The 24,176-nt window shown below is 42.1% G+C and overlaps 1 protein-coding gene across 1 annotated transcript in view; it reads right to left on the minus strand.

The window, feature by feature from the left end:
* Positions 1-18,691, minus strand: part of LOC117534830 (NHS-like protein 2) — a gene marked incomplete at its 5' end in the record, with an annotated part of 36,958 nt that extends 18,267 nt beyond the window's left edge. Inside the window, 3 exons of the mRNA XM_034199066.1 lie at positions 12,871-13,093; positions 18,210-18,352; positions 18,614-18,691. Coding sequence (XP_034054957.1) covers positions 12,871-13,093; positions 18,210-18,352; positions 18,614-18,691 — 444 coding nt within the window. The remainder of the gene's footprint in view (positions 1-12,870; positions 13,094-18,209; positions 18,353-18,613) is intronic.
* Between the last annotated feature and the right edge of the window lie 5,485 nt (positions 18,692-24,176).

A 24,176-nucleotide genomic window follows, 5' to 3' on the forward strand; every position in this document is an offset into this window, starting at 1 on the left:
GAAACATTGAACAGTGCTGCCACATATGACACAGGGGGAAAAAAAAGACTCTGAACCCTTTCTTTGCCATTATATAAAAATAGTGTTGATACAAAAGTATAAATTAGGCTTACTAATAAGACAACTCAGATCTGAAGCTACACAGGAATCTGCTGCCGAAGTGCAATAAAAAAGACAAAATTAATAGAATCAAACCCTTTTTTGTAGCATTTTAGTAGAGTATAAAAATAAATGCCTTTAAAATAGGATGCAAGCAACACTAGTTTCTTAACCTGAATTGATAATGGACTATAATCAATTTAAGTTTGCATTCTTATACCATTTTGTACAATAATTATAATGAATAAGTTCAAACAAACTCAAACTTACAGCTGATTAATAACGGTATCCAACTTGAGTTTTTATTACATTACATTACATTACATTGTCACTTGTTAGACGCTTTTATCCAAAGCGACTTACATACTCTATACTGTGGGCAATCCCCACAGGAGCAATTTGGGGTGAAGTGTCTTGCCCAGGGACACAACGACATGCTGACTGCAGTGGGGTTTGAACCTGTGACCTCCTGATCCGAATACCAACTCACAACCCACTGCACCACAGGCCTATGATTTTATCATATCAAAAACCTGTTGAAATGCTTCTGTTATCTGCAGCCTCCAGGAATGCTTCTTTCACAACTTCGCCGTCTTTGAAAGACTTCATGTGTTTCGCAAGAACGTGACTGGCACGATAAGATGCTCTGGAAGCAGCCTTGCTCTTGTTGTTGGGCCTGGTGGAAATGGACTGCTGTGCATTTAGCTGTCCTTTCAGGCCCCTCCCCTTTTGGGAGCGTAGGGCAGAATTAGGAGGGAATTCCGTCTCGTAGCGTTTGTGCACTGTTTTGAAATGCCGCTCCTAAATGACCCTTCTTCGATAAAGCCACGCTCGCATTGCAGATGAGACAGATGCACTTTGAATTGGAATAGATACAAAAATAATCATCCTCCCACTCGGAGTGACAATTATATATGTTTTGCTTCTGCCATAATTGCGGTCTTGTGTGTGTGCGGACTGTCACTCCTACGGACAACGTTAGCGAACGAGTGCACTGCCCACTGCTCACCAGCCACGCCCCGACACATGGGGTCACGCCGGCCAATCACAAAACTTTGATGCGTTCATGTGCATTATTCTGCCACAGGAATATTATGTTACAGGACATGAACGATAAAACAGAATATTGTTGTTCTATTTTTAGACACATCTCGCGATCGACTGGGAATCTCCCCGCGATCGACCGGTCGATCGCGATCGACTGGTTGGGCACCCCTGCCATAATCCAATGAGTCATCGCAGGCAGCAGGTACCCACTTGATAACCTCAATGACATGCAGCGCACTCGCTCAACCAGCTGCATAATTCACTCCATTAAAGCCATCAGCTTTGTTTTATTGAGAGTCAAATCGGATGCTGTCTAAAACATGTCTCCTGAAACCACTCAGTGACGTATGTTTTCCTCAATGAGACAAGACAAAATACACCAACAATCAATGAGATTAAGGAATCAAGTTACGTTGAATCATTGAAAAAGAGTGCGGAAACAATCTGGTTTTAAAGGGACCCTATTCTTTTCGCCTCCTACACATGCACCATCTCTCCCTCCACCTGTGACTTCTGTATTCTTGTTTCCTCTCAAGTTGTTTGCAGTCATGTCGCCGCCCCGCCCTCCATTTTGTTTCTAGTTGTCTCCCTGTTACCGCTCTGCGTATGAATTATACATCCAAGCATTGAACAACACAGAGTAACAAATGTTTGGTTTTGTCTGAGACACCAAAACAGAAAGCTAATAGGGGAGAAACTCTACATGATGATATTCCCAACACAAAACCTTTGCAGAAAAATCATTAGGGATGATATTCACTCTCGGCCGATCGCATGACGTAAAAATACATGACACTTTTCTCTGTGTGCGGCAAAACAAGCTCGCCAAAATGGCTTCACAGGTCTGGCAGTATTTTAAGGTGTCCGAAAAAGACAGTAAAATAGCGGGTGTGAAGCAGAAATCCTGCAGCTCCACCCGCTGTGGCGGACCGGTGAGCGGAGCAATACACACACACTAAGAGTTAGACCTAACACACTTCGCTATTTGATCTACCTCTGGAACAAGCTAAACTAGTTATACATATGTATTCTTCACTCATTACTGGATCAGTGAGCTGTATGAGACGATACTCATTTCTCCCGTGGTATGCTCAAAGAGCCGGCTCTTTTAAGTGAACGACGGGAGCCGGCTCGCGCCCGCGAACGAGCCGGTTTTTTTTTTTTTTTTGCGGAGGGATCTAGATCGGCATGAAGGCACATTATGCAATGTGCACATTATCCCGCTTATTACATGGCCACATTCTCAAAAAATTAACGACATGACTCCCAATATTAATTGAAATGCTTTTATGGATTTAGAAAATGATTTTATTGATTTAAAACATAGTTGTATGTATTTATTTAAATTGACATGCATCCGCTAAGAAAAATAGTACGTTGTTACCGTTTGAACTAACGTGGCAACGGCAGGAACTGCTTCGATAGTGTTTTTGAGGAGCTTTTTGATTACAGATTTGAAAACATCGTTGCTTGCTTTAAAAGTAGCACAATTCATTATGTCAAACTTTGGAAAGTATCTAGATATCCCTGCCCTAATGCAAAAGTAACTGGCAACTGAATATGTGTCGCCGTTTGATGTCTATGTCTGGACCGCTGCGTAAAAAGGAGGGTTTCTGCCCTGTTACTTCTCTTCTTACTTCAATAAGAATAAAACACGGAGGAGGGAGATCTCTTTTTCTCCCCCTCTTCTGACAGCCCAGCAGCTGATCTCAGAGCACGCTTCCCTCTCATGCAGGGGGGCGTGGTCAGCTGCAGCTCACAGAATCATATATATACTTTATATAGATATGGCCCTACAATATATTGTTCAAATATAGCATGATAGGTCCACTTTAAGTAATACAAGACAGAATGATGATGATGATCTCCGCGCTACAGCTGCTCCGTGCATGCATGCAGGTGACATGTAATATCCAAGGATTAGAGACAGTTGGATGCTGCTGTTTTGAGCATTGCAATATATTTATTTTCACTATGTTATTTATTTATGATTATCCTTAGGCTCAGCAAATATTTGATGTCAGCTGTTGCTGTCTTTTTTTCTATAGCTAATAGTTACTGAAATAGAGCCCTGCTGTTTTGTCAGGGCCTTTTCTTTAAATATAATTTTAAAATGTCGATACAGTAGCCCCTTTTTTAAAATAGTTTTTATAGGTGTTGCTATCTGTTTTGTGTAGCGTGGTTCTACAAGCAAGTCAGTGCATTCATTGGGTGGTATCAGAGAGTTACACGGGTCTGTAAATGCAATGAAAACATTTGGCCACAGCAAATCATTTATATTAAACATGTAATTTTTACTTTTGAATACTTCAGTACAAAGGATGTCTTGAATAATGTAAGTGATATATGTGTACACATATACATCATTCATTAGTCAAAACAGGGCTACATTTGATTTAATTAAAAGGTATAATATGTGGTAAACTGAAGAGCCGTTTGGGAGCCGAAAGAGCCGGCTCTTCTTGGTGAGCCGAGCCAAATGATCCGGCTCACCAAGAAGAGCCGGAATTCCCATCACTAGAATGAGCCCCATTAACTGAGTTCTAAACATCACTTTAAATGGAAGATCCCCATAGCCCCCACCCACCTTATGATCGGATCGGCGATCGGTATCGGCCGTTACTGATTCCGGCGATCAGCCCCGAAATTCCCGATCGGAGCATCCCTAAAAATCATGATTGAGTAGTGAAGCTGTTTTGTGTTTGGGTTATTTCAACGTACTCTGACAAACACCAATTCAGAGTACTTTGTAAATATGTTGTCTTTCCTTGTTGTTGTAACTTGTTTGATTTAAAGCAGTAAAATCATTTTTTGTGTATTTGCTTACTGACACAAGTTACAGGAGAAATGTTGAAGCCTATTGTTACCTGATTTACCTCTAAATATAAGGGTAATAATTCCGTTTAACTTTGAAATGTTTGACAGGAAGTGCTTTTATTTTGAAGTGCAAGGAAGCTGCTCTGTGTTTTTCCGGTTTGTTGATATTGAAATGAATACGAGATGTTGAGATGTCGAGTGCAACTACAACTACCGTTCGTTCTTTAACTGCTGCATTCATATATAGTAAAATCTTCAGTTTGGACTAGACCCGCTTTGTTCATTATTCTAAGCTTCCACTACACAACAGCTGTTAAAGGTTGATCATGCACAATGCTGCAAGTGCTCGATTATCTGGATATGTCCTATTGCAAAGGCCTATTCTAATATATTCGCACTATAATTATAATATTAGATTGTAAAATAGAGTAATATCAGTCAAATGTTTACAAAAAAGTTGTTTCTAGAGATGAAACAATAGCTTTGACAGAATGTAATGACTATATTTCTACATTTTTTCCACTAGATTAACAATAGAACATGGTGTAACTGAGACGTCTGGAAAAGCCTGATCAACCCAGACATCTGGAAGTCTTTTGACCTGCAAATGACAAAATAAACGATCAGCCGAATTAATTTAGGAGGCAGAAATCTCATTTCCTGGCTGGATAATTATTAAATCAGCTGGTTTAATTGAAACTCATGAACCCTGGCTAATGTATCACGGTCATTTTATGTTATACGAGACAGAGGAAATCTCTTTAAAATCCAGGGATCGTTCCACCTGTTAGCCACCTATGGGCTACATGTCTCCTTTTTCTTTATCTCTAGTCTCCTCAGTCATTCATCCTCTGTCTATTTGTCCTGCTATCTGTCTGTTTAGCTCTCAGACTGCCATTCCCCAGTGAGCATGAATAAATAAGAGTGTTTGGTCTGAAACATCCACAGCCACCCGTCAGACACTAAGCAGTGACTCTGGGGCTAAACACCACTTCCTGTCTGGCTGTCATGCATTCACTCACTTCCTGTTGGATCGTCTGCTTTTTTTCATCTCACGCAAGTGACATTTTGTTAGCCCGCAGTCATGTGCAGAAAACACGCAACATTCAAACACGCATTGCCGTCACGTTCTCTCTCTTTCAGAGCGCCGGCCTTGGGTGTCTTTGTGTTGCTACAGCAACCATAAATAATAGAGACTATTTCAGATATCAGCAGCCTTCACCACAGAGGCAAGAGAGGATGATACATTTATCATAATGTCTCTTTACTATGGAACTGGCTTCAGTGCAATCCTGCTGTTATCGTAGAGGAAGTGGAATCTGATGGTTTCTCATGTGACACAAACATTAATTTACCACGTTTTTAATTCAAGTAATTCCTCTTTAATGTGTTCTCACATACAACTTAAAGCCAGAGTATGAACTTCTGCACATTCTTGCCTCTATGATCAGACAATAAACACTGTCTTTCTCCTAAATGGACTGTACTTATATAGCGCTTTATCCAGTCTTTAAGACCCCTCAAAGCGCTTTGTATACTACATGTCATTCACCCATTCATGCAGAGCAGTGTACCTTACTCTAGGACCTAACATTCACACACATTCACACACCGTTGGCAACTCAGGGTTAAGTATCTTGCCCAAGGATACATCCACATGTTGGCTGCACGGGCTGGGATCGAACCTACGACCTTCTGGTTGAAAGACGCCCGCACTCCCTCGCAGCCACAGTCGCCCTAAATGAAGCCAATCCTTCGGCCAACGTGTCGAAAACAGCGACTCTGATTTTACAGGTTCAATGGTCATGGTTTCTCATGTGACAGAAACATTACTTTACCACGTTTTTAAGTCAAGTAATTCCTCTTTAATGTGTTCTCACATACAACTTAAACCCAGAGTATGAACTTCTGAACATCCTAGCCTCTACGATCAGATAATAAACACTGTCTTTCTCCTAAATGACGCCCATCTTTTAGCCGGCAGCTCGCTTTTTAAATGTAAAAACAGCGGTTCACGGATGATGAATGATGAAGGTCAAAAGCTCGACACACAGAGAAAATGAGGACCTTGAAAAGGAGATTGCTTTGTCAAATGTTCTTTGATTGAACTGTCAACCATTAGAAAGTTCTAAAAGTGCTCCAAACCATGAAGATCTACAGTTCTGCAAATCCAGATGAAAGCAATGTAACACAGTTAAAAAGCAACAGGGAAGGAAAGAAAGTTGACTCTGTTTCAAAAGACAAACAAATCGAAATGTGGGATATTGTTTGCTCTTCTATATCCTGCCTCGAAATCATAATACACTTCATGGTCACTACAGGGGGATAAATTACCTCTATGGTGACAGTGGAAAAATGAATTTGAGAAATCAATGAAAAACAAGGACTCGTGCGTGTGCCACCTTCAGAGAATCATGACACACCTGCTTCTACGTCTACTGTGAAGCTATGTTGACTACCTTTTGGTCAACACAGACATCTGGAAGTCTTTTGACCTGCAAATTACAAAGCCAAATGAAATCTCTTTTCCTGGCTGGATCATTATGAAATCAGCTGATTTAATTGAAACTCATGGCTAATTGTATGTTATACGAGAGAGAGAAAACTCTTTAAAAATCCAGGGTCATTTTGAAACTATGTTGACTACTATTTGGTACCTTAAATAAAAAGTGTTTTCCTTCTTTGTTTCGAGCTAATTAGCGGTGCATTCAAATAGCTTACCCAGCCATTGATTCTTGACACGATGTGGAGACAATAGGATTGGCAGCAGTTCCTCCCCATGTCAGGTTCCTGGTGGACGGAGGCGCTTCAGGTGAACTGAGAGGATTAGCTCGCCTGAAGCTAGAGCGCATGAATGGCTTTCTGTGTATCTGCTCAAATCCACAATGTGCTGTCTGCTTCACTCTGCATTCAGAAGTGCATTCACTAAATGCCTCTGCCTTTCTTTTGACTTTTGCAAGCTCTTAACCTGCCAGTCTGCAAGCCTCATTATGCACTGATAGTGAATTAGTAATAATTGGAGCATGATTGTCAATAGAAACTGGATGTTTGCCGGGAATTAGTCATATATTCTTACCAGATAAAGTCTAAATGTTTACCCATGTGATTTTACATTATTTTGCAAAAAGCACAAGCTGTCTGTCTCACTGTTGTTTTCACAGATTAAATATATTTAGCTTACTAGCTTTGTTTGCCTGCCTGCCCTTGCAATGTCACAAGACGCTTGTGTTTCCGTTTACAACTATGGCGGCGTGTTGGTGTGGGTCAGGGGGTCACAGGTTCAAACCCCACTGAAGTCAGCATGTCGTTGTGTCCCTGAGACTCTTCACCCCAAATTGCTCCTGTGGGGATTGTCCACAGTATTGAGTATGTTAGTCGCTTTGGATAAAAGCGACTAACAAGTAATGTAATGACGTTGTTTATGCATAAAATAAACACTTGGTGATAGTATGTTGTCTCTCTGGGGTTAAATCATGCTCATGTTTACAATTATGATCGGAAATAAACAGTTATTTTTAAAGGGTTAAGATGCCTGGGATTTATAAAAAACCAAAATAATGGCACAAACGTGTGTGCCCTTACCAAATAGACATTCAATGGAATAAATGCCCCTAAAAATGACGCAAACGTTAGAAAAATAGACACGGAAACAATAAACACACACATTGTTTTACCCCCATCAGCCTCTAAGCCTTTCACATCTTCACTGCCTGTATGTTTCAGTCATTCATGAAAACTGCGGGAACGAGAAATGCACGAGGAAGTGGGAGGAAGCGAAGTGGGAGGAAGCGAAGTGGGAGGAGGAGAGCGCCGTCACAAAATGTTCTCACATTATCCTTCATTCATTATTCTCTCATCCCTTCTCTCATTCTGCATTTCCACAGACTATATGTTCTCCTTTCTCCTCATCTCTTCTTCCTGGCAGCAGGGATGATAGAGAGAGGGAGAGTGGCGAGTTACCATGGCAACAGTAAGCTGTCTGCAAAGCTATATACCTGTTCGCTGGGTTTCCAGAGAAAGAAGTGTGAGAGGAGTGGCAAGAGTCTTGTAAAGAGTCCTCTCCTGCTGATGTTCAGGTGTATATCAGTATGTAGTGTCTCTACTTTAAAGAGTCCTCTCCTGCTGATGTTCAGGTGTATATCAGTATGTAGTGTCTCTACTTTAAAGAGTCCTCTCCTGCTGATGTTCAGGTGTATATCAGTATGTAGTGTCTCTACTTTAAAGAGTCCTCTCCTGCTGATGTTCAGGTGTATATCAGTATGTAGTGTCTCTACTTTAAAGAGTCCTCTCCTGCTGATGTTCAGGTGTATATCAGTATGTAGTGTCTCTACTTTAAAGAGTCCTCTCCTGCTGATGTTCAGGTGTATATCAGTATGTAGTGTCTCTACTTTAAAGAGTCCTCTCCTGCTGATGTTCAGGTGTATATCAGTATGTAGTGTCTCTACTTTAAAGAGTCCTCTCCTGCTGATGTTCAGGTGTATATCAGTATGTAGTGTCTCTACTTTAAAGAGTCCTCTCCCGCTGATGTTCAGGTGTATATCAGTATGTAGTGTCTCTACTTTAAAGAGTCCTCTCCTGCTGATGTTCAGGTGTATATCAGTATGTAGTGTCTCTAGTTTAAAGAGTCCTCTCCTGCCGATGTTCAGGTGTATATCAGTATGTAGTGTCTCTACTTTAAAGAGTCCTCTCCCGCTGATGTTCAGGTGTATATCAGTATGTAGTGTCTCTACTTTAAAGAGTCCTCTCCTGCTGATGTTCAGGTGTATATCAGTATGTAGTGTCTCTACTTTAAAGAGTCCTCTCCCGCTGATGTTCAGGTGTATATCAGTATGTAGTGTCTCTACTTTAAAGAGTCCTCTCCTGCTGATGTTCAGGTGTATATCAGTATGTAGTGTCTCTAGTTTAAAGAGTCCTCTCCTACTGATGTTCAGGTGTATATCAGTATGTAGTGTCTCTACTTTAAAGAGTCCTCTCCTGCCGATGTTCAGGTGTATATCAGTATGTAGTGTCTCTACTTTAAAGAGTCCTCTCCTGCTGATGTTCAGGTGTATATCAGTATGTAGTGTCTCTACTTTAAAGAGTCCTCTCCTGCTGATGTTCAGGTGTATATCAGTATGTAGTGTCTCTACTTTAAAGAGTCCTCTCCTGCTGATGTTCAGGTGTATATCAGTATATAGTGTCTCTACTTTAAAGAGTCCTCTCCTGCTGATGTTCAGGTGTATATCAGTATATAGTGTCTCTACTTTAAAGAGTCCTCTCCTGCTGATGTTCAGGTGTATATCAGTATGTAGTGTCTCTACTTTAAAGAGTCCTCTCCTGCTGATGTTCAGGTGTATATCAGTATGTAGTGTCTCTACTTTAAAGAGTCCTCTCCCGCTGATGTTCAGGTGTATATCAGTATGTAGTGTCTCTACTTTAAAGAGTCCTCTCCTGCTGATGTTCAGGTGTATATCAGTATGTAGTGTCTCTAGTTTAAAGAGTCCTCTCCTACTGATGTTCAGGTGTATATCAGTATGTAGTGTCTCTACTTTAAAGAGTCCTCTCCTGCCGATGTTCAGGTGTATATCAGTATGTAGTGTCTCTACTTTAAAGAGTCCTCTCCTACTGATGTTCAGGTGTATATCAGTATGTAGTGTCTCTACTTTAAAGAGTCCTCTCCTGCCGATGTTCAGGTGTATATCAGTATGTAGTGTCTCTACTTTAAAGAGTCCTCTCCTGCTGATGTTCAGATGTATATCAGTATGTAGTGTCTCTACTTTAAAGAGTCCTCTCCTGCTGATGTTCAGATGTATGTGTGGCTACTTGTGGTACAATGTGGTTGTAAGAGGCCTCACACAACTACATTTTCACTTCTCAAATTGTTAATTGGAGTATAAACCAAGGAGGTCTAAGGATTTGTTTACATAAATAGAGAATACAAGTGTTGTCCTCAAACTACTCTTCTCTAAATCTCTCTGGGTTCCTTTATCCTTCTCAATCCTTTGTGGCTCTCCCTCCTGCTCAGAAGGAGGTGAGGTCCCACCAAGTGCAGCGCCACAGGCATGCATCATTATACCTGACCTTCTACTCCACCACACAGTGGGAGAGAAGGGGGAGACGGACAGGGAGGGAGAATTTTAACCATAGATGCAAAAGCGTGAGAAGGAGGGGAGAGGCACCGAGTGACGAAGCAGTTGCTATGCCAAAAACACATTCACATTCACACACACACACACATACACACACACACACACACACACACACACGTAAACAAGGAGGAGGTTTGGATGAGACGAGTGGAAGCAGGAGTGTCAGAACGATGCTGCCGAGGACGACCGCAGCATACTAACAGCTCTGACAGCACACACACGCACACACACACATACACACATATACACACAAAGCAATGCTGACTGCAGAGATGAGCGAGGGCAATACTGAATGTGATCATGACAAGAAAATGTTCTCAACGTCAAATCTTGTTTCTGCAACATTTTCTCCCTTAAAGCTTGGTGTCAAGTGTGTGGTGTGTGTGTGCGTGCGTGCGTGCGTGCGTGCGTGTGTGTGTGTGTGTGTGTGCGTGTGTGTGTGTGTGTGTGTGTGTGTGTGTGTGTGTGTGTGTGTGTGTGTGTGTGTGTGTGTGTGTGTGTGTGTGTGTGTGTGTGTGTGTGTGTACAAAACGTGTGAATCTATTGAGAATTGTTATTCATTTTGTTAATTCTCTAAGTAAGAAAAAAGGAGATGATATAATAGTAAAGTTTCTGAATTAGCAGCCAATGCACTAGTGTGATCCAAAATTGAAATTAATTGTTTGGTTCCTTTCAGTCTAATTTCCCACTCCTCTCACTTCAACAAGTGTCACAGGAAGGACCAAACCAAACACAGAAGGTGTGAATCATATTTTCACTCTGAGGTATTAAGTGTGTGGAACAAAGTCAGCCATGTTTTCCTTTTACAGCAACAAACCAATGACGGCAATAACAATACATTTCATCCAGTATCCAAATACAGCTGATCGATTGAGCATTACTGTTAATTATCCTCAACAAGACAGCATATAAGAATCCTGTTCTTTGAATGGATAATTACTACAAATCGAAGCTGAATGCCAGTTGCCTGTGTTTACAGGAACCCTTTTAAATACAGCAAACCCTTCTACTACATTCTCAGGATCAGACTGGTCAACAAGATGAAATATTCATGAAGTCCTGAAGATACCGTAGCCGTGCCAGTCCAAAGACTTCAAAGGCAAGAATTACGAAGTATTTTGCTATCCAAAGGTATTGTGTTCTGAATCTTCTACTACCTCCATCACTTTGGATCTATAGAAACATCCTGCAGGCTAGTTTGAAACATAGCGGTGGAAACTGTAAAATAGGTCTTTCACAATACATCCATCAACTCAAAGAAAAGGTAGCCTCACAAAGGCAACTTCTAAATGTGCCCTTCAACACAAATAAAACCAAGGTCTTCTTTAAGGTGATGTTGACAATTCGTTTTGGGAAGAGAATGATTTTCAGCTTCAATCTAAATGAAGTGACGCCCAATGTGATCCCCGACTCTGATAAAAGTCCCTGCAGTCAACCTGTCGACTTGGGCAAGATACCAAACCCCAAGTTGCTTTCAATGGCGACTTCTGTGTATTTCATTGTCACTGAGCAGCTAGTATAACAGCCTCTGCCTCCCTATGAATGTGTGTAAATGGATGAATACTAACTCACTTTAGTTTCAGTGTAAACCTGATCAAGAACTTCTCGGTTCTCCACAACACACATTTGTTACGGCTCAACACACATTCATTGACTGGTGGAGTCCACTACGCACACAATTATCCAAGATACATATCACTTCACCCACCCACAGGTCTTTAGGCCAGAGAAAACCATTCTGAACCCTGAACCCTAAGCCCAATGCAAAACTCCAACCCTAAGCCTACCGCAAAACTCCAACCCTAAACCCAACGCAAAACTCCAACCCTAAGCCCAACCCTAAACTCCAACCCTAAGCCCAACCCTAAACTCCAACCCTAAACCCAACCCTAAACCCAACGCAAAACTCCAACCCTAACCCTAAACTCCAACCCTAAGCCCAACCCTAAACTCCAACCCTAAACCCAACGCAAAACTCCAACCCTAAGCCCAACCCTAAACCCAACCCTAAACCCAATGCAAAACTCCAACCCTAAACCCAACGCAAAACTCCAACCCTAAGCCCAACCCTAAACCCAATGCAAAACTCCAACCCTAAGCCCAACCCTAAACTCCAACCCTAAACCCAACCCTAAACTCTAACCCTAAACTTCAACCCTCAACTCTAACCCTGAACTTGAACCTTAAGCTCCAACCGTAAACCCAACCCTAAATTCTAACCCTAAACCCAACGCAAAATTCCAACCCTAAGCCCAACGCAAAACTCCAACCCTAAACTCCAACCCTAAACTCCAACCCTAAACCCAATGCAAAACTCCAACCCTAAGCCCAACCCTAAACTCCAACCCTAAACCCAACGCAAAACTCCAACCCTAAGCCCAACCCTAAACTCCAACCCTAAGCCCAACCCTAAACTCCAACCCTAAACCCAACGCAAAACTCCAACCCTAAACCCAATGCAAAACTCCAACCCTAAACCCAACGCAAAACTCCAACCCTAAGCCCAACCCTAAACCCAACGCAAAACTCCAACCCTAAACCCAACGCAAAACTCCAACCCTAAGCCCAACCCTAAACCCAATGCAAAACTCCAACCCTAAGCCCAACCCTAAACTCCAACCCTAAGCCCAACCCTAAACTCTAACCCTAAACTTCAACCCTCAACTCTAACCCTGAACTTGAACCTTAAGCTCCAACCGTAAACCCAACCCTAAATTCTAACCCTAACCCTGAACCCCTACCCTCACCCTAACCGTAACCCACTTTAGTTTTAGCGTACCTGTGACGTCGAGCGGTATGAACTGCCCCGGCGGCCGTCTCCCCGGCGGCCAGCGTGGTTTGTCAGCGACGGGAGGCCCCGTGATGGCGGAGGTGTTGCCGCTCCAACCCGGCGGGGGGCGATCCGAGCCGCAGGGCGACGGAGAGGGAGACGGGTCGGTGATGGACCTCAGTCCAAACACCGAGGAGGAGGTCTCATCGTCATAGAGCTGTTTGGTCGCCGGCTAGAAGACGAGGAAGAAGAGACATTCTTTACTCAAGTAGAAGTACAGATACTCGTGTTTAAAAATACTCTGGTGAAAGTAGAAGTACTGACTAAACTTCTTTACTCAAGTAAAAGTAAAGACTTTGAAATGTACTTAAGTAAAAAGTACCCATTACTAGCAGCTGTTTTAAAGAGTACCTGACCTCCCTTTATATTAATAGAACAATAATGTCATTGTTAGCTAATGAATGTTTCCATGCTGAACAACGGCAACATGACAACGTTTTCATTGGTCCCTCTTCTTTAGAGAAGACCAGGAAATGATGGATACACGGATCGTGTTCAAATCAATAGGCACGCAATGACTCTAAAGAATAATGATCACGCACCAAACACACATTCAGACTAAAGGAACCAGCTGTTTGGAAAATGAGAGAAGTAGAAAGTACAGGTATTTCTGTTCAATATGTAAGAAGTAGAAAGTACAGGTATTTGTGTTCAACATGTAAGAAGTAGAAAGTACAGGTATTCGAGTTCAACATGTAAGAAGTAGAAAGTACAGGTATTTGAGTTCAACATGTAAGAAGTAGAAAGTACAGGTATTTGGGTTCAACATGTAAGAAGTAGAAAGTACAGGTATTTGGGTTCAACATGTAAGAAGTAGAAAGTACAGGTATTTGGGTTCAACATGTAAGAAGTAGAAAGTACAGGTATTTGAGTTCAACATGTAAGAAGTAGAAAGTACAGGTATTTGGGTTCAACATGTAAGAAGTAGAAAGTACAGGTATTTGGGTTCAACATGTGAGAAGTAGAAAGTACAGGTATTTGTGTTCAACATGTAAGAAGTAGAAAGTACAGGTATTTGGGATCAACATGTAAGAAGTAGAAAGTACAGGTATTTGCGTTCAACATGTAAGAAGTAGAAAGTACAGGTATTTGAGTTCAACATGTGAGAAGTAGAAAGTACAGGTATTTGTGTTCAACATGTATGCAATTAAAAAGTCGTCAGTAAAATAAGTAGTGGAGTAAAGTACTGACACCAGAAAAATGTACATACGTACAGTAACAAAGTATTTGTACTCCAATACTTCCCACCTCTGCGAGGAAGAGATGGAGTGTGTGAGCAATCTTCTCTCAGACAGCCTTAAACCTGCAGTAATTGATAATTTGTTTGCCCCTCTGGGTCAGTGCAACAAGCTGCAAACATATCACCAGGAGAAACACCTTATTAACAGGAGATGGGGAGTGTGTTAGCAAACAGTCGCCTGTTAAATCCAGCAGATACAGAGAGACATGAGATTCATTTGAGGATGAGTTTTTCTAGACGTTGAGGAAACACGAGTGAACACAACAAAGTTTTGATTTTAATTGAGGAGGTGTTCTTAAATATCTTATATTTTGATGACACTGTATTCTTATCCTGTAAAAGTCATATTTTACTGTTTTCCTGTACCAAAAAAAAAGTAATTGGCTCATAGTAAAACAACTTGTTTTATTTGTGCTTAATAGTTCCCAAAAAAGGGTGTCTAATCAACTCAATGCAACTTATATCTGGTCAAAGAAACACATCAAATTGCAACAGAGAATAATTTATTTCTATTTCTTCGTTTCTAAATATTCTTTATATGGATTGAAAAATATTCATTGTTTTTTTCACAATTAATTTATAGCTCTAATGCACACATTATTTCTGTTTTCTTCTTCGTCCTAAAATTGTACAACCAATGTGCGATTTACTGAGGAAAAAGAGACATTTTGTAATGAAATCCACGTTTATTTGACTAATTTTAACCATCTTAATGCAGTTTGACCGGCCTAACTTGATTTCCTATCTTGTTCAATATCTCGTCCCAAACTTCTCTAAAAGTTCTCGTTTGTAAGGGCCTAGCCAGCATGTTGTTTTTGTTATTGTTCCTGTTTTCATTGTGGTTTCTCTCATTTCAGTCTCAGCTTTCCTGCCCTTGATTGAACTCCACCTGCTTCCCATCCCTAATTAGCCTCACATGTGCCCCATTATCATCTCTCCCTCTGCCTACTTAGTCTGCATCCACATTCCCTTCAGTGCCAGTTCGTCTTAGTTATTCCTAGCGTTCCAGCAGTATTTTTCCTAGTATCTGATTCCACGTGTACCTGACCCAGCTTCGTGTCCTGACCCGGTCCCTGTCTACTCCTCGTCTGTTTTGGTAGCCTTATTGACTGATCTCCCGTGTACCGAACCTTGGCTATAAAGACCTTTTTTTGCATCCTAAGCCTCTGTCTCTGAGTCGTGCTATTGAGTCCTCCACTTGTGTTCATTCAGTCGTTACATCGTTGCTATGTTTTATTACACATTAGATAAGAGGGATTTCTTCTCTTTAGAAAGGTGTTGTTGGGTCTAGCAAAAAAAAAAGACTGAATTAACTCCGGATTCAATTAAAGCTGAAATCAATACGAGGCGAGACAGAGGTCATCTAATCATCTACCTTCACCAGAGTGAAATGATTTGTCTTCTTTAAGCTGCTTCAATGACACTGGGAGGAAGGGAAGAGAGGAAAATAAAAAACGGTATAGTCTCATCAACAGGAAGTTGTAATCCCAGCTGGGAGGGAACTGTCATCCATCCTTTCTTAAACCTCATATCTACCATCTCTACCAAAGAGCCTCGAAGCAAGGCATTAAAACCCACACTTCTTTAGGGCTTTTGCAATGCAGGAAACACTCTCTGATGAAATACGTGAAAGAAACCGTTCGTGTCTCATATCCACGTTACTTATGGCGCATTTCCACTACAGCGCGGAGTTCGCTTTAAGCGTGCCGAGCCGTGCGGGGCCCGTTTTTGGTTGCGTTTCCACTTAGCGTAGTACCGGCTAGCGGGTCCTAATTCACAGTTTTTCTGGCCCCATAAAATCGTGGTTCTAGGGCCAGGAACAACCAGGCTGAGTCGGGCTGAGTATGCTAAACAGAGAGAGAATCGCTGGCAAGGGGGCTACAACTACAACAAGATGAACATATTTGACCGTGATTTAATTGTAATACACGTTTCAAAATGATGCCGAAGTAACAACATACTGATACCGGTTAGTAAAAACCATGAATTAATGCTTTGACAAGTCTGCAGACAGACGGCAGGCGAGAAATCCTTTAAAATGCGTGTTTTCTAAATGGAGATTGGCTAAGCTAACGTTATATATGCTCCGACCGTCCACACTCACAACAACGGCCTATACAGACATAAATAAACCAGCGACTGTATTCGCCATGACACAGGCAGTCTGTGGTTTGTACTTGTTTAACTTTTGTCTAGTTTCTGAACAGATATGAGGAGCTGTGAGCTCTGAGTGCTAAGAGCTAACGGCTGTGTTGTTTTTCTGGGGCTCTCATTGAAGATGACGTCACGGCTCCGCCTACACTGCGTTACTATAGTTACTGCCCCAGTTCCTAAACTGTAATGTAAATGCGCCATAAAGTGAGCCAGTCCTAATGAGGCCTAGCCATACCGAGCGAGGCCGTGTAGTGGAAATGCACCATTAGTGGGAATGTGCTAAAGTCTAATTGAAAAAAGCCAAAACAGAGAGAAATACATTTAATAAAACCTGGAAAAGTGCTTATTTTCTCCAAACAACAGTCCAAAGGTCAGAAATATTTCATTTCCAATAACATAATTCAGAGAAAAGCAGCAGATCTCACATTTGAGAAGCCAGAATTGATTATTTGTGACCTTTCTGCTTGATAAAAGACCAATTGAGCATTATCGTTGACTATCCCAGCACCGAGGGAACTGTCATCCTGACTGCTTTTAAATCTAAGGTACAAATGGGGAAATATTTCTGACGTCAGAAAAGGGGTGCTCCGCCTATATGGGCAACTCCACCTATCAGGGGAATGAGAGACCGCTCGAAAGCAGAATCAGTCCTTGCAAAAACAGGGCTGGAAAAGAGCAAATAGAGCGAAATGAGGTATGGGCCTACAATATATGTTTCAAATATAGCATGATAGGTCCACTTTAAGCAAGGCATTAAAACACACACTTCTTTCGGGCTCTTGCACTGCAGGAAACACTCCGGTTTATATCCTTCCTGATGAAATAGGTGAGAGAAACCATGCGTTTGCACTGTAGAGTCTCAAAGCTGAGTTATCTACAAGTCTAATTGAAATCAGAGAGAAAGACATTAACAGAGAAGCAGAGTTCCAATGTGCAGGAGAGTTCATCAGGATGCCATAATGACACAGTTTGGGGAAATAGTCTGCAGCAAAGGAGAGAGAAGTGAACTCACTGCAGTCTGTTTCATCCATGTGTTCAGTTTGGTTCACTTTAATACGACTACAAGCACTTTGAATTGCCTTGTGTTGAAAAGTGCTATATAAATAAACTTGCCTTGCCTTGCCTTACAAATCAGTTCAATGACGCCTTTAAACGACTCCTCTGTGTGTCAATGAGCTGCCACTTGCTATTTCTATTTCTGTTGATATGTCTGTGACACTAAATGATCTGGCATTTGTTTGTGGAAACCTGCTGAGAGTGTGGAAAAGGATGATGACTAATTCTGACAAATCTAACAGAGGGGGCGGGACAAACTGTTCAATAGGTTTTTGGATAATTCAGCGTTTGTCTTTTACATGAAAGAGACGATGACAAAGGAAATGAGGCATAGTGTCACAACAGGAATTTAGCTGGAAGAGTATTAGTGACACGGAAATTATATAATTTGTCAGCGGCTGGGAATAATAATAATAATAATAATAATAATGGTATAGTGCATTTGAATCAGTGTTTACTATTATGTGTGACGTGTCAGACACATTTTACTGCTTCATTAATGTGTATTTAGCTTTTTACGGTAACACAAAAAGCATAATACCTAGTCTACAATGCATCCTTTCTAAATGAGCTTTGTCTAGAGCAGTCTCTGTCCTATGTATCTTTAAAAAAGCCAATTTCTCTCAAAAAAGCAGCCCTATTTTCAGCCATATGACGATCCAAGAGGCTTTGGTTTATTTAGGGAAGACAGGAGAGCAGACAGTGTGTGTGTGTGTGTGTGTGTGTGTGTGTGTGTGTGTGTGTGTGTGTGTGTGTGTGTGTGTGTGTGTGTGTGTGTGTGTGTGTGTGTGTGTGTGTGTGTGTGTGTGTGTGTGTGTGTGTGTGTGTGTGTGTTTACCAGGAAGATGAAGTCAGGCCTCTTGTTGTTGAGGGAGACGGGCGAGCGGCTGAGCGAGGTGGACGTGTCGTCGGAGCTCTGAGAGGTCGGGTGTCTGAACGTCTGACCGGGCAGCTTGGTGTCGTACAACTGCTCCTCAAAGTCTGCATGGAGAAAAGTTAGAGTCAACGTTCTGCAGCACAGACAAGAATGAAGCGCACACACACACACACACACACACGCACACACACACACACACACACACACACACACATCAGAGATGCTATTTGCATGGCTGAGAGCAGAGATCTATCTGTTTTGCATCACCCTGTGGTTTCGCTCCTGTGACTGCCGCCTTGAGGGAATCCTTAAAGTTGTTTTTTTAATCCTCTCCTGAGTTTGCGGCGTTCTGTTTTTCCTCTCACCGGTTTTTTGCTCTTTTCCTCTCAAATTTCCTCTGGATATACCGGACTGTTTCTGCCTCTCTGGCAGCTTAGGCGACTCTCCCCCCAGGCCATTGTAAACAGATTCCTAACCCCCACACCCCCCCCCACCCCCTCATTCTCCCACACACACACACACAAACACACACGCACATTCCCCCTAACAATCCCTCAGCCAATCCTATACCCCAAAACACACTCCCGACCCACTCCCCACTCATCCCCTTAAGCCCTCTCTCTCTCTCTCTCTCTCTCTCTCTCTCCCTTTCTCACACACACGCACACACACACACACACACACACACACACACACACACACACACACACACACACACACACCACACACACACACACACACACACACACACACACACACACACACACACACACACACACACACACACACACACACACACACACACACACACACACACACACACACACACACACACACACACACACACACACACACACACACACACACACACACACACACACACACACACACACACACCACACACACACACACACACACACACACACACACACACACACACACACACACACACACACACACACGCTCCCAGCACCATCCCGCTGACAGCCCCTCAGTGAGGTGCAGAGGTTTGGGCTGAACTTGCTCTTCGGAACAATATGGATTTTTTTGCTGGTGGCCCAAAGTCGCCTAGCAACACGAGGGGTGATGTGGGTGTGTGTGCGTGCGTGTGTGTTCGTGTGTGTGTGGGGGGGGTTAATGGCTGCCTCTGGGTATAGATATTGGGAAAACGTGTCACAAATGGGACCTTAAAGAGCAGCAGTAAACAAAAATGAAGGGGGTGACATTTAGCGTTTTGCCTTAATCAATATATAAATAACACGAGAAAACATATTTTAAAAAAGGCTTCTTGGGACTGTAAAAGTCTAAATCAATAAAAAACTAAACACTAAATACAACAAAATGTATCTTTATCAACAGAAAGTGACAATTAAATGTAATAAATATGTAAGTAAATTAGTTGATTTTCCTCCACTTTGATACCAACAATACACTAAAACGATGGTGACAACTTGGAAAAAAGTTATATATTACAGCCAAAAATGACCACTAATGAGCTCAAATACAGTGAATACTGGACTTAAATCTGCTAGGTTTCTTGACTCATGACTCAAAATGAATGCCCAAGAGAAAATTGGCAAATCTTGTTATCGTGCGCCAAAGAATCCCAAACTTCAAATAATGCTGCTTTGCATCAAATAAATGTAATTCTATTGCAAAATGGAAACCAAACCCCGGATATCCTCATTGTTTCTAAGTGTCAGTGTAAAGTGGAATAAGACCCATACGGTAAAGCAGCAGATTTTAAAAGCTGATGGCATCTGTTTTTACACTCTGTCAGCTGTAACGGCTTCAAGCCTCCAGGCCTGGTAAACACATTGAAAAAAAGTCTGTATCCGCACAGAACAGGAAGTTTGGCAGGTGTCAGATTTACCCGGGTGCAGACCACGTGGGAGTGTTTTTGGAAGTTGGGAACATCAAGTCATGAAATCGAATTAATATAAAAGCAGCAGCCGCACCAAAATACAAAACGATAATGATGTGTTTTTATACGAGGGCAGGCAGCGCGCCCACACAGATTCCGTGCACTTTTGAAATGGCGTTTGGGATCACTTCTGTTTACCTCTTCCCTCTGTGGAACTAAAAGAGATCCGGCAGAAAATAAAGCTCTGTAGCTAGACCCTGCTCTGAGTGTACCAAAACGTTCACAACTTTCGACACTTCAAAATGTCGTGTGCATTTGGGGGTTTTTCAGCTGAGTTTAAAAGGCTTTAACAAACTAAAACCATGGTTGACATTATTGCACAGAGGGATGTAATCCTTCAACTAAAGGTATAGCACGACGGAGACAAAAGCTTTTCACGAGACGAGGATTACACGTGTCGGCTGCTCTCTGTTTTGTGTCCCTAGGGTGACACTGAGAACAATTTTCCACCACATGTTGACGTCTGAGATGTATGATCTGCTGCTTTAAGTGAGAGGGAAAGGAAGAAGAGGATGAGATTCAGACGAGCTGCTTGGGTCGCCGGGAAGCTGCAGAAGCCCGGGTGGTTTGGAAGCAAATTCCCATCCATCTTCTCCCGCTTATCCGTGGTCGGGTCGCGGGGGTAGCAGTTCCAGCAGAGAGCCCCAAACGTTCTTTTCCCTGGCGACATCAACCAGCTCTGACTGGGGATCCCAAGGCGCTCCCAGGCCAGCGAAGAGATATAATCCACCTGGTCCTAGGTCTACCCCTTGGTCTCTTCCCAGGCGCCCAGGTGGCATCCTAACTAGGTGCCCGAACCACCTCAACTGGCTCCTTTCGACGCGAAGGAGGAGCGGCTCAACTCCGAGTCCCTCCCTGATGAACGAACTTCTCACCTTATCCCTAAGGGAGACGCCAGCCACCCTGCGGAGAAAACCCATCTCGGCCGCTTGTATCCGCGATCTCGTTCTTTCGGTCATGACCCATCCTTCATGACCATAGGTGAGGGTAGGAACGAAAATGGCCCGGTAGACAGAGAGCTTTGCCTTCTGGCTCAGCTCCCTTTTCGTCACAACGGTGCGGTAAAGCGACTGCAGTACCGCTCCGGCTGCTCCGATTCTCCGGCCCATCTCACGCTCCATTGTTCCCTCACTCGAGAACAAGAAGCAAATTCCCCTTAATGTAAGTATTTTTGGACACATGCATGACAGGATGTGACCAAGAAACAGGCCTCCTTTCAGCGTGAGGTTAGCAATCCTGTGCAAACCCTTATTTGGTTAAAATAAATGCTTCTACTAAAACTACTACACCATGACTCATGGAAGCTTTCCTACAGAAGCATTATAAATATACACATTTTAAACCGTTACATTTTGTTTAAAAAAAGCAAGTCATTTGGTGGTTGTACAGTAGTGGGAACAAATGATGGCTAGTATCATAAATCTGATCATCTGATATTGTAAATGTTGTTTTATTTAGTATTACTCCAATGGATTAATAATAATGGGGACTTAAAGGGGTCCCAATACAAGTTATGTATCTCTCTGAAGGTTCTTTATCTTACCTAAATGAGTTTGCAGTTCAATAAAACCCTTAACTCCCTTAAACTTATTTCATCAAGGTTGGATTTACTTCAGGATTTCATTCAAAGGCAAGTGTTGCAGATTATTCTCTTTTTGTAATCAAACTCTTCTGTTTAAGGAAACACGTGCCTTGCTGGATTCACTTGAGGATTTCTAAGATTTAGAAATAAAACTCTTCTGTTGGCAATTAAAGTTTCTTCATAAATATGAATGAAGACACGATAAACCGAGAACTTGTTTGTTCACTGCCAATTCCTCATAAAGCTATTAGACGTTTCACTTTGTAAGCGCTGGCTTTAAGGAAACACGTCCCTAACGGTTTTGTATTCACGGCGGCGTATCACACACCCGGCGCTCATGATAGAGAAGTGTCTATTTTGCAGTGTTCCAAATAATTGCAGCTGCTAAACTGCTGAATGCAAAAAAACAGCAGGATCAGCCGCTTGGTAAACAGAGAGCGGGAAGTTAAGAGTCGTATCACCCAAACTGCAGCGGGCCGAAGAAGTGAGGCGTCAGCAAGCGGCACGAGGAAGAGGAGGATGATGAAGGAGTAAGGGTATGACAGAAACAGACATCAAAAAGCTTAAAGGGAAGTTTGAGAAACCGGCTCGAGATACACTTGTTGTTATATTCCATGGAATGCTCTTAACATCCCGATAGCAATGAATATCTTAAGTGCTTTGACAATAAATCCATTAAAACATTTAATCTCTGGAAGCCGTACTGTAAAAAGCACGACCAATCATCTGAGCCGGCTAAAGTAACTGGATGGCCTACCTGCCTGTCAGCCTGCCATCTGGGCACAAATTTATCTCGTGCCCTCATTGGTCATGTGTGTGTTCGTGTGTGTTGGAGGAGGGGCTCTGTAAGGAAGTCTGAAGGAAGGGGCAGATTTGTTCCGGTTGTGTATTTTCAAATTCTAGCGCACTCGAGCTGGTTTCTCCAAAATGACCTACCCCACCTTTAATTGGATTAAGTTTCAGATGCAGGAGAAGTCAGAGGAAGAAGAGTTAGAGGATAAAAACAGGGAACTGCAAAGAGTTTGAGAAGACGAGAGAAAGGGAATTAAAAGAATGGGATATAAAAGCAAGAAGGAGAAGAAGTATAAGAAGGCTATAATGAAGCAGCAGATGATGAGGAAAAAGCAGAAGAAAGGGTATATGACAAGAACAGAATTGGAGAAGCATCCAAAAGGCAGCAGTGTGTAGGTGGAACAGAATGAGACAAGTGGAAGTACAAAAAGACGAGGCAGGTAAACACGAAATATCGGAGACAAGCGCCAGAAAAGAACCGGAGAAAAATGTGAAAATGAGAAAGTAGGTGTAGAGAAACGAGAGGGTGGAAGAGGAGGAGAGAAGGGAATCAAAACAACATGAGGTCCAGTCTGGAAGAGATAGCAGGGGAGGAGATGCTGGGAGATATAGAAAAAAAACATGCTTCTAAATCCAAAAAGAATAAAGCGTTTTGCGGCACAAGTAAGTTCGAAGTATCGGGTAAGTTAAAGTTCATTTTCTCTGATGTCTGACTCGAGGATTTCCACAAACAATGCTTTTAAAGGTCAGTAAGTAGCCATTCAAAAGTTAAAGTCAGCGCTGTCCTCCTCCAGCAGAACCTGCTTTTTTAATCCTGAGAGAAATTCAACTTCCTGGTGATAAGCTGACTCTGTTTCCAGCCGAGTGAATTACCGCTCTGATGTCTGTGAGATGGAGAGAGCCGGGTTTAAGCTAATCGCCTCCTGGCTCTCTCCAAAACTCAAACACACGCCTCCCAGCAGCCCTCCATAAAGCTCACTAATTAAAACCCTATATCTGGATAGTTTAATCACCAACACTCTGGCAAATGGAGAAACAACCGTTGCGTATTTAAAAGCCCATTTTCCTCAAGAAATAGTCTTTCTGCAGAGCTCAGAATAAAATAAAAGTTAGGGGGTGATAAGTCGGTAAGTCAAAAGGTTACACAACAACCACGGGTTAAGCTCAGGGTTAGTCGATGGCTTAGCAGTTAAGAAAACAACTATATGCTTGACTTGTTTGTATTATTATGTGTTGTATTGTTATTTGTATCATTATTACTGCTCGTGTATTTCCATCCACTGCCTGTTAAGAAGTACGTTTTGTATGTTCAGTAAATCACATACTAACCAATCAATAATTACAAATGAAAACAAACAAGCAACGCACTTGCATTTGATAAACAACTTGTGTTATAAGTCATTATTAAGCAGGATACATAATGACATGTAACTAAGTATTCCAGTTCTGTACTTAAGCACAATTTTAGAGATAACTTTAATGAGTGTTTCTATTTCTACATTTCCACATTTCAAGAGCCAAATGTTGTCCTTTTAATTGCACGTAATCTAAACATACATACACTATATATATATTCAAATGGTCTCGTTGTGTTCCATGCTGCTCACACAGCATCAGCACTAGTGATTCT

This window comes from Gymnodraco acuticeps, unplaced genomic scaffold (genome assembly GCF_902827175.1).
Source record: "Gymnodraco acuticeps unplaced genomic scaffold, fGymAcu1.1, whole genome shotgun sequence".
Lineage (NCBI taxonomy): Eukaryota > Metazoa > Chordata > Actinopteri > Perciformes > Bathydraconidae > Gymnodraco > Gymnodraco acuticeps.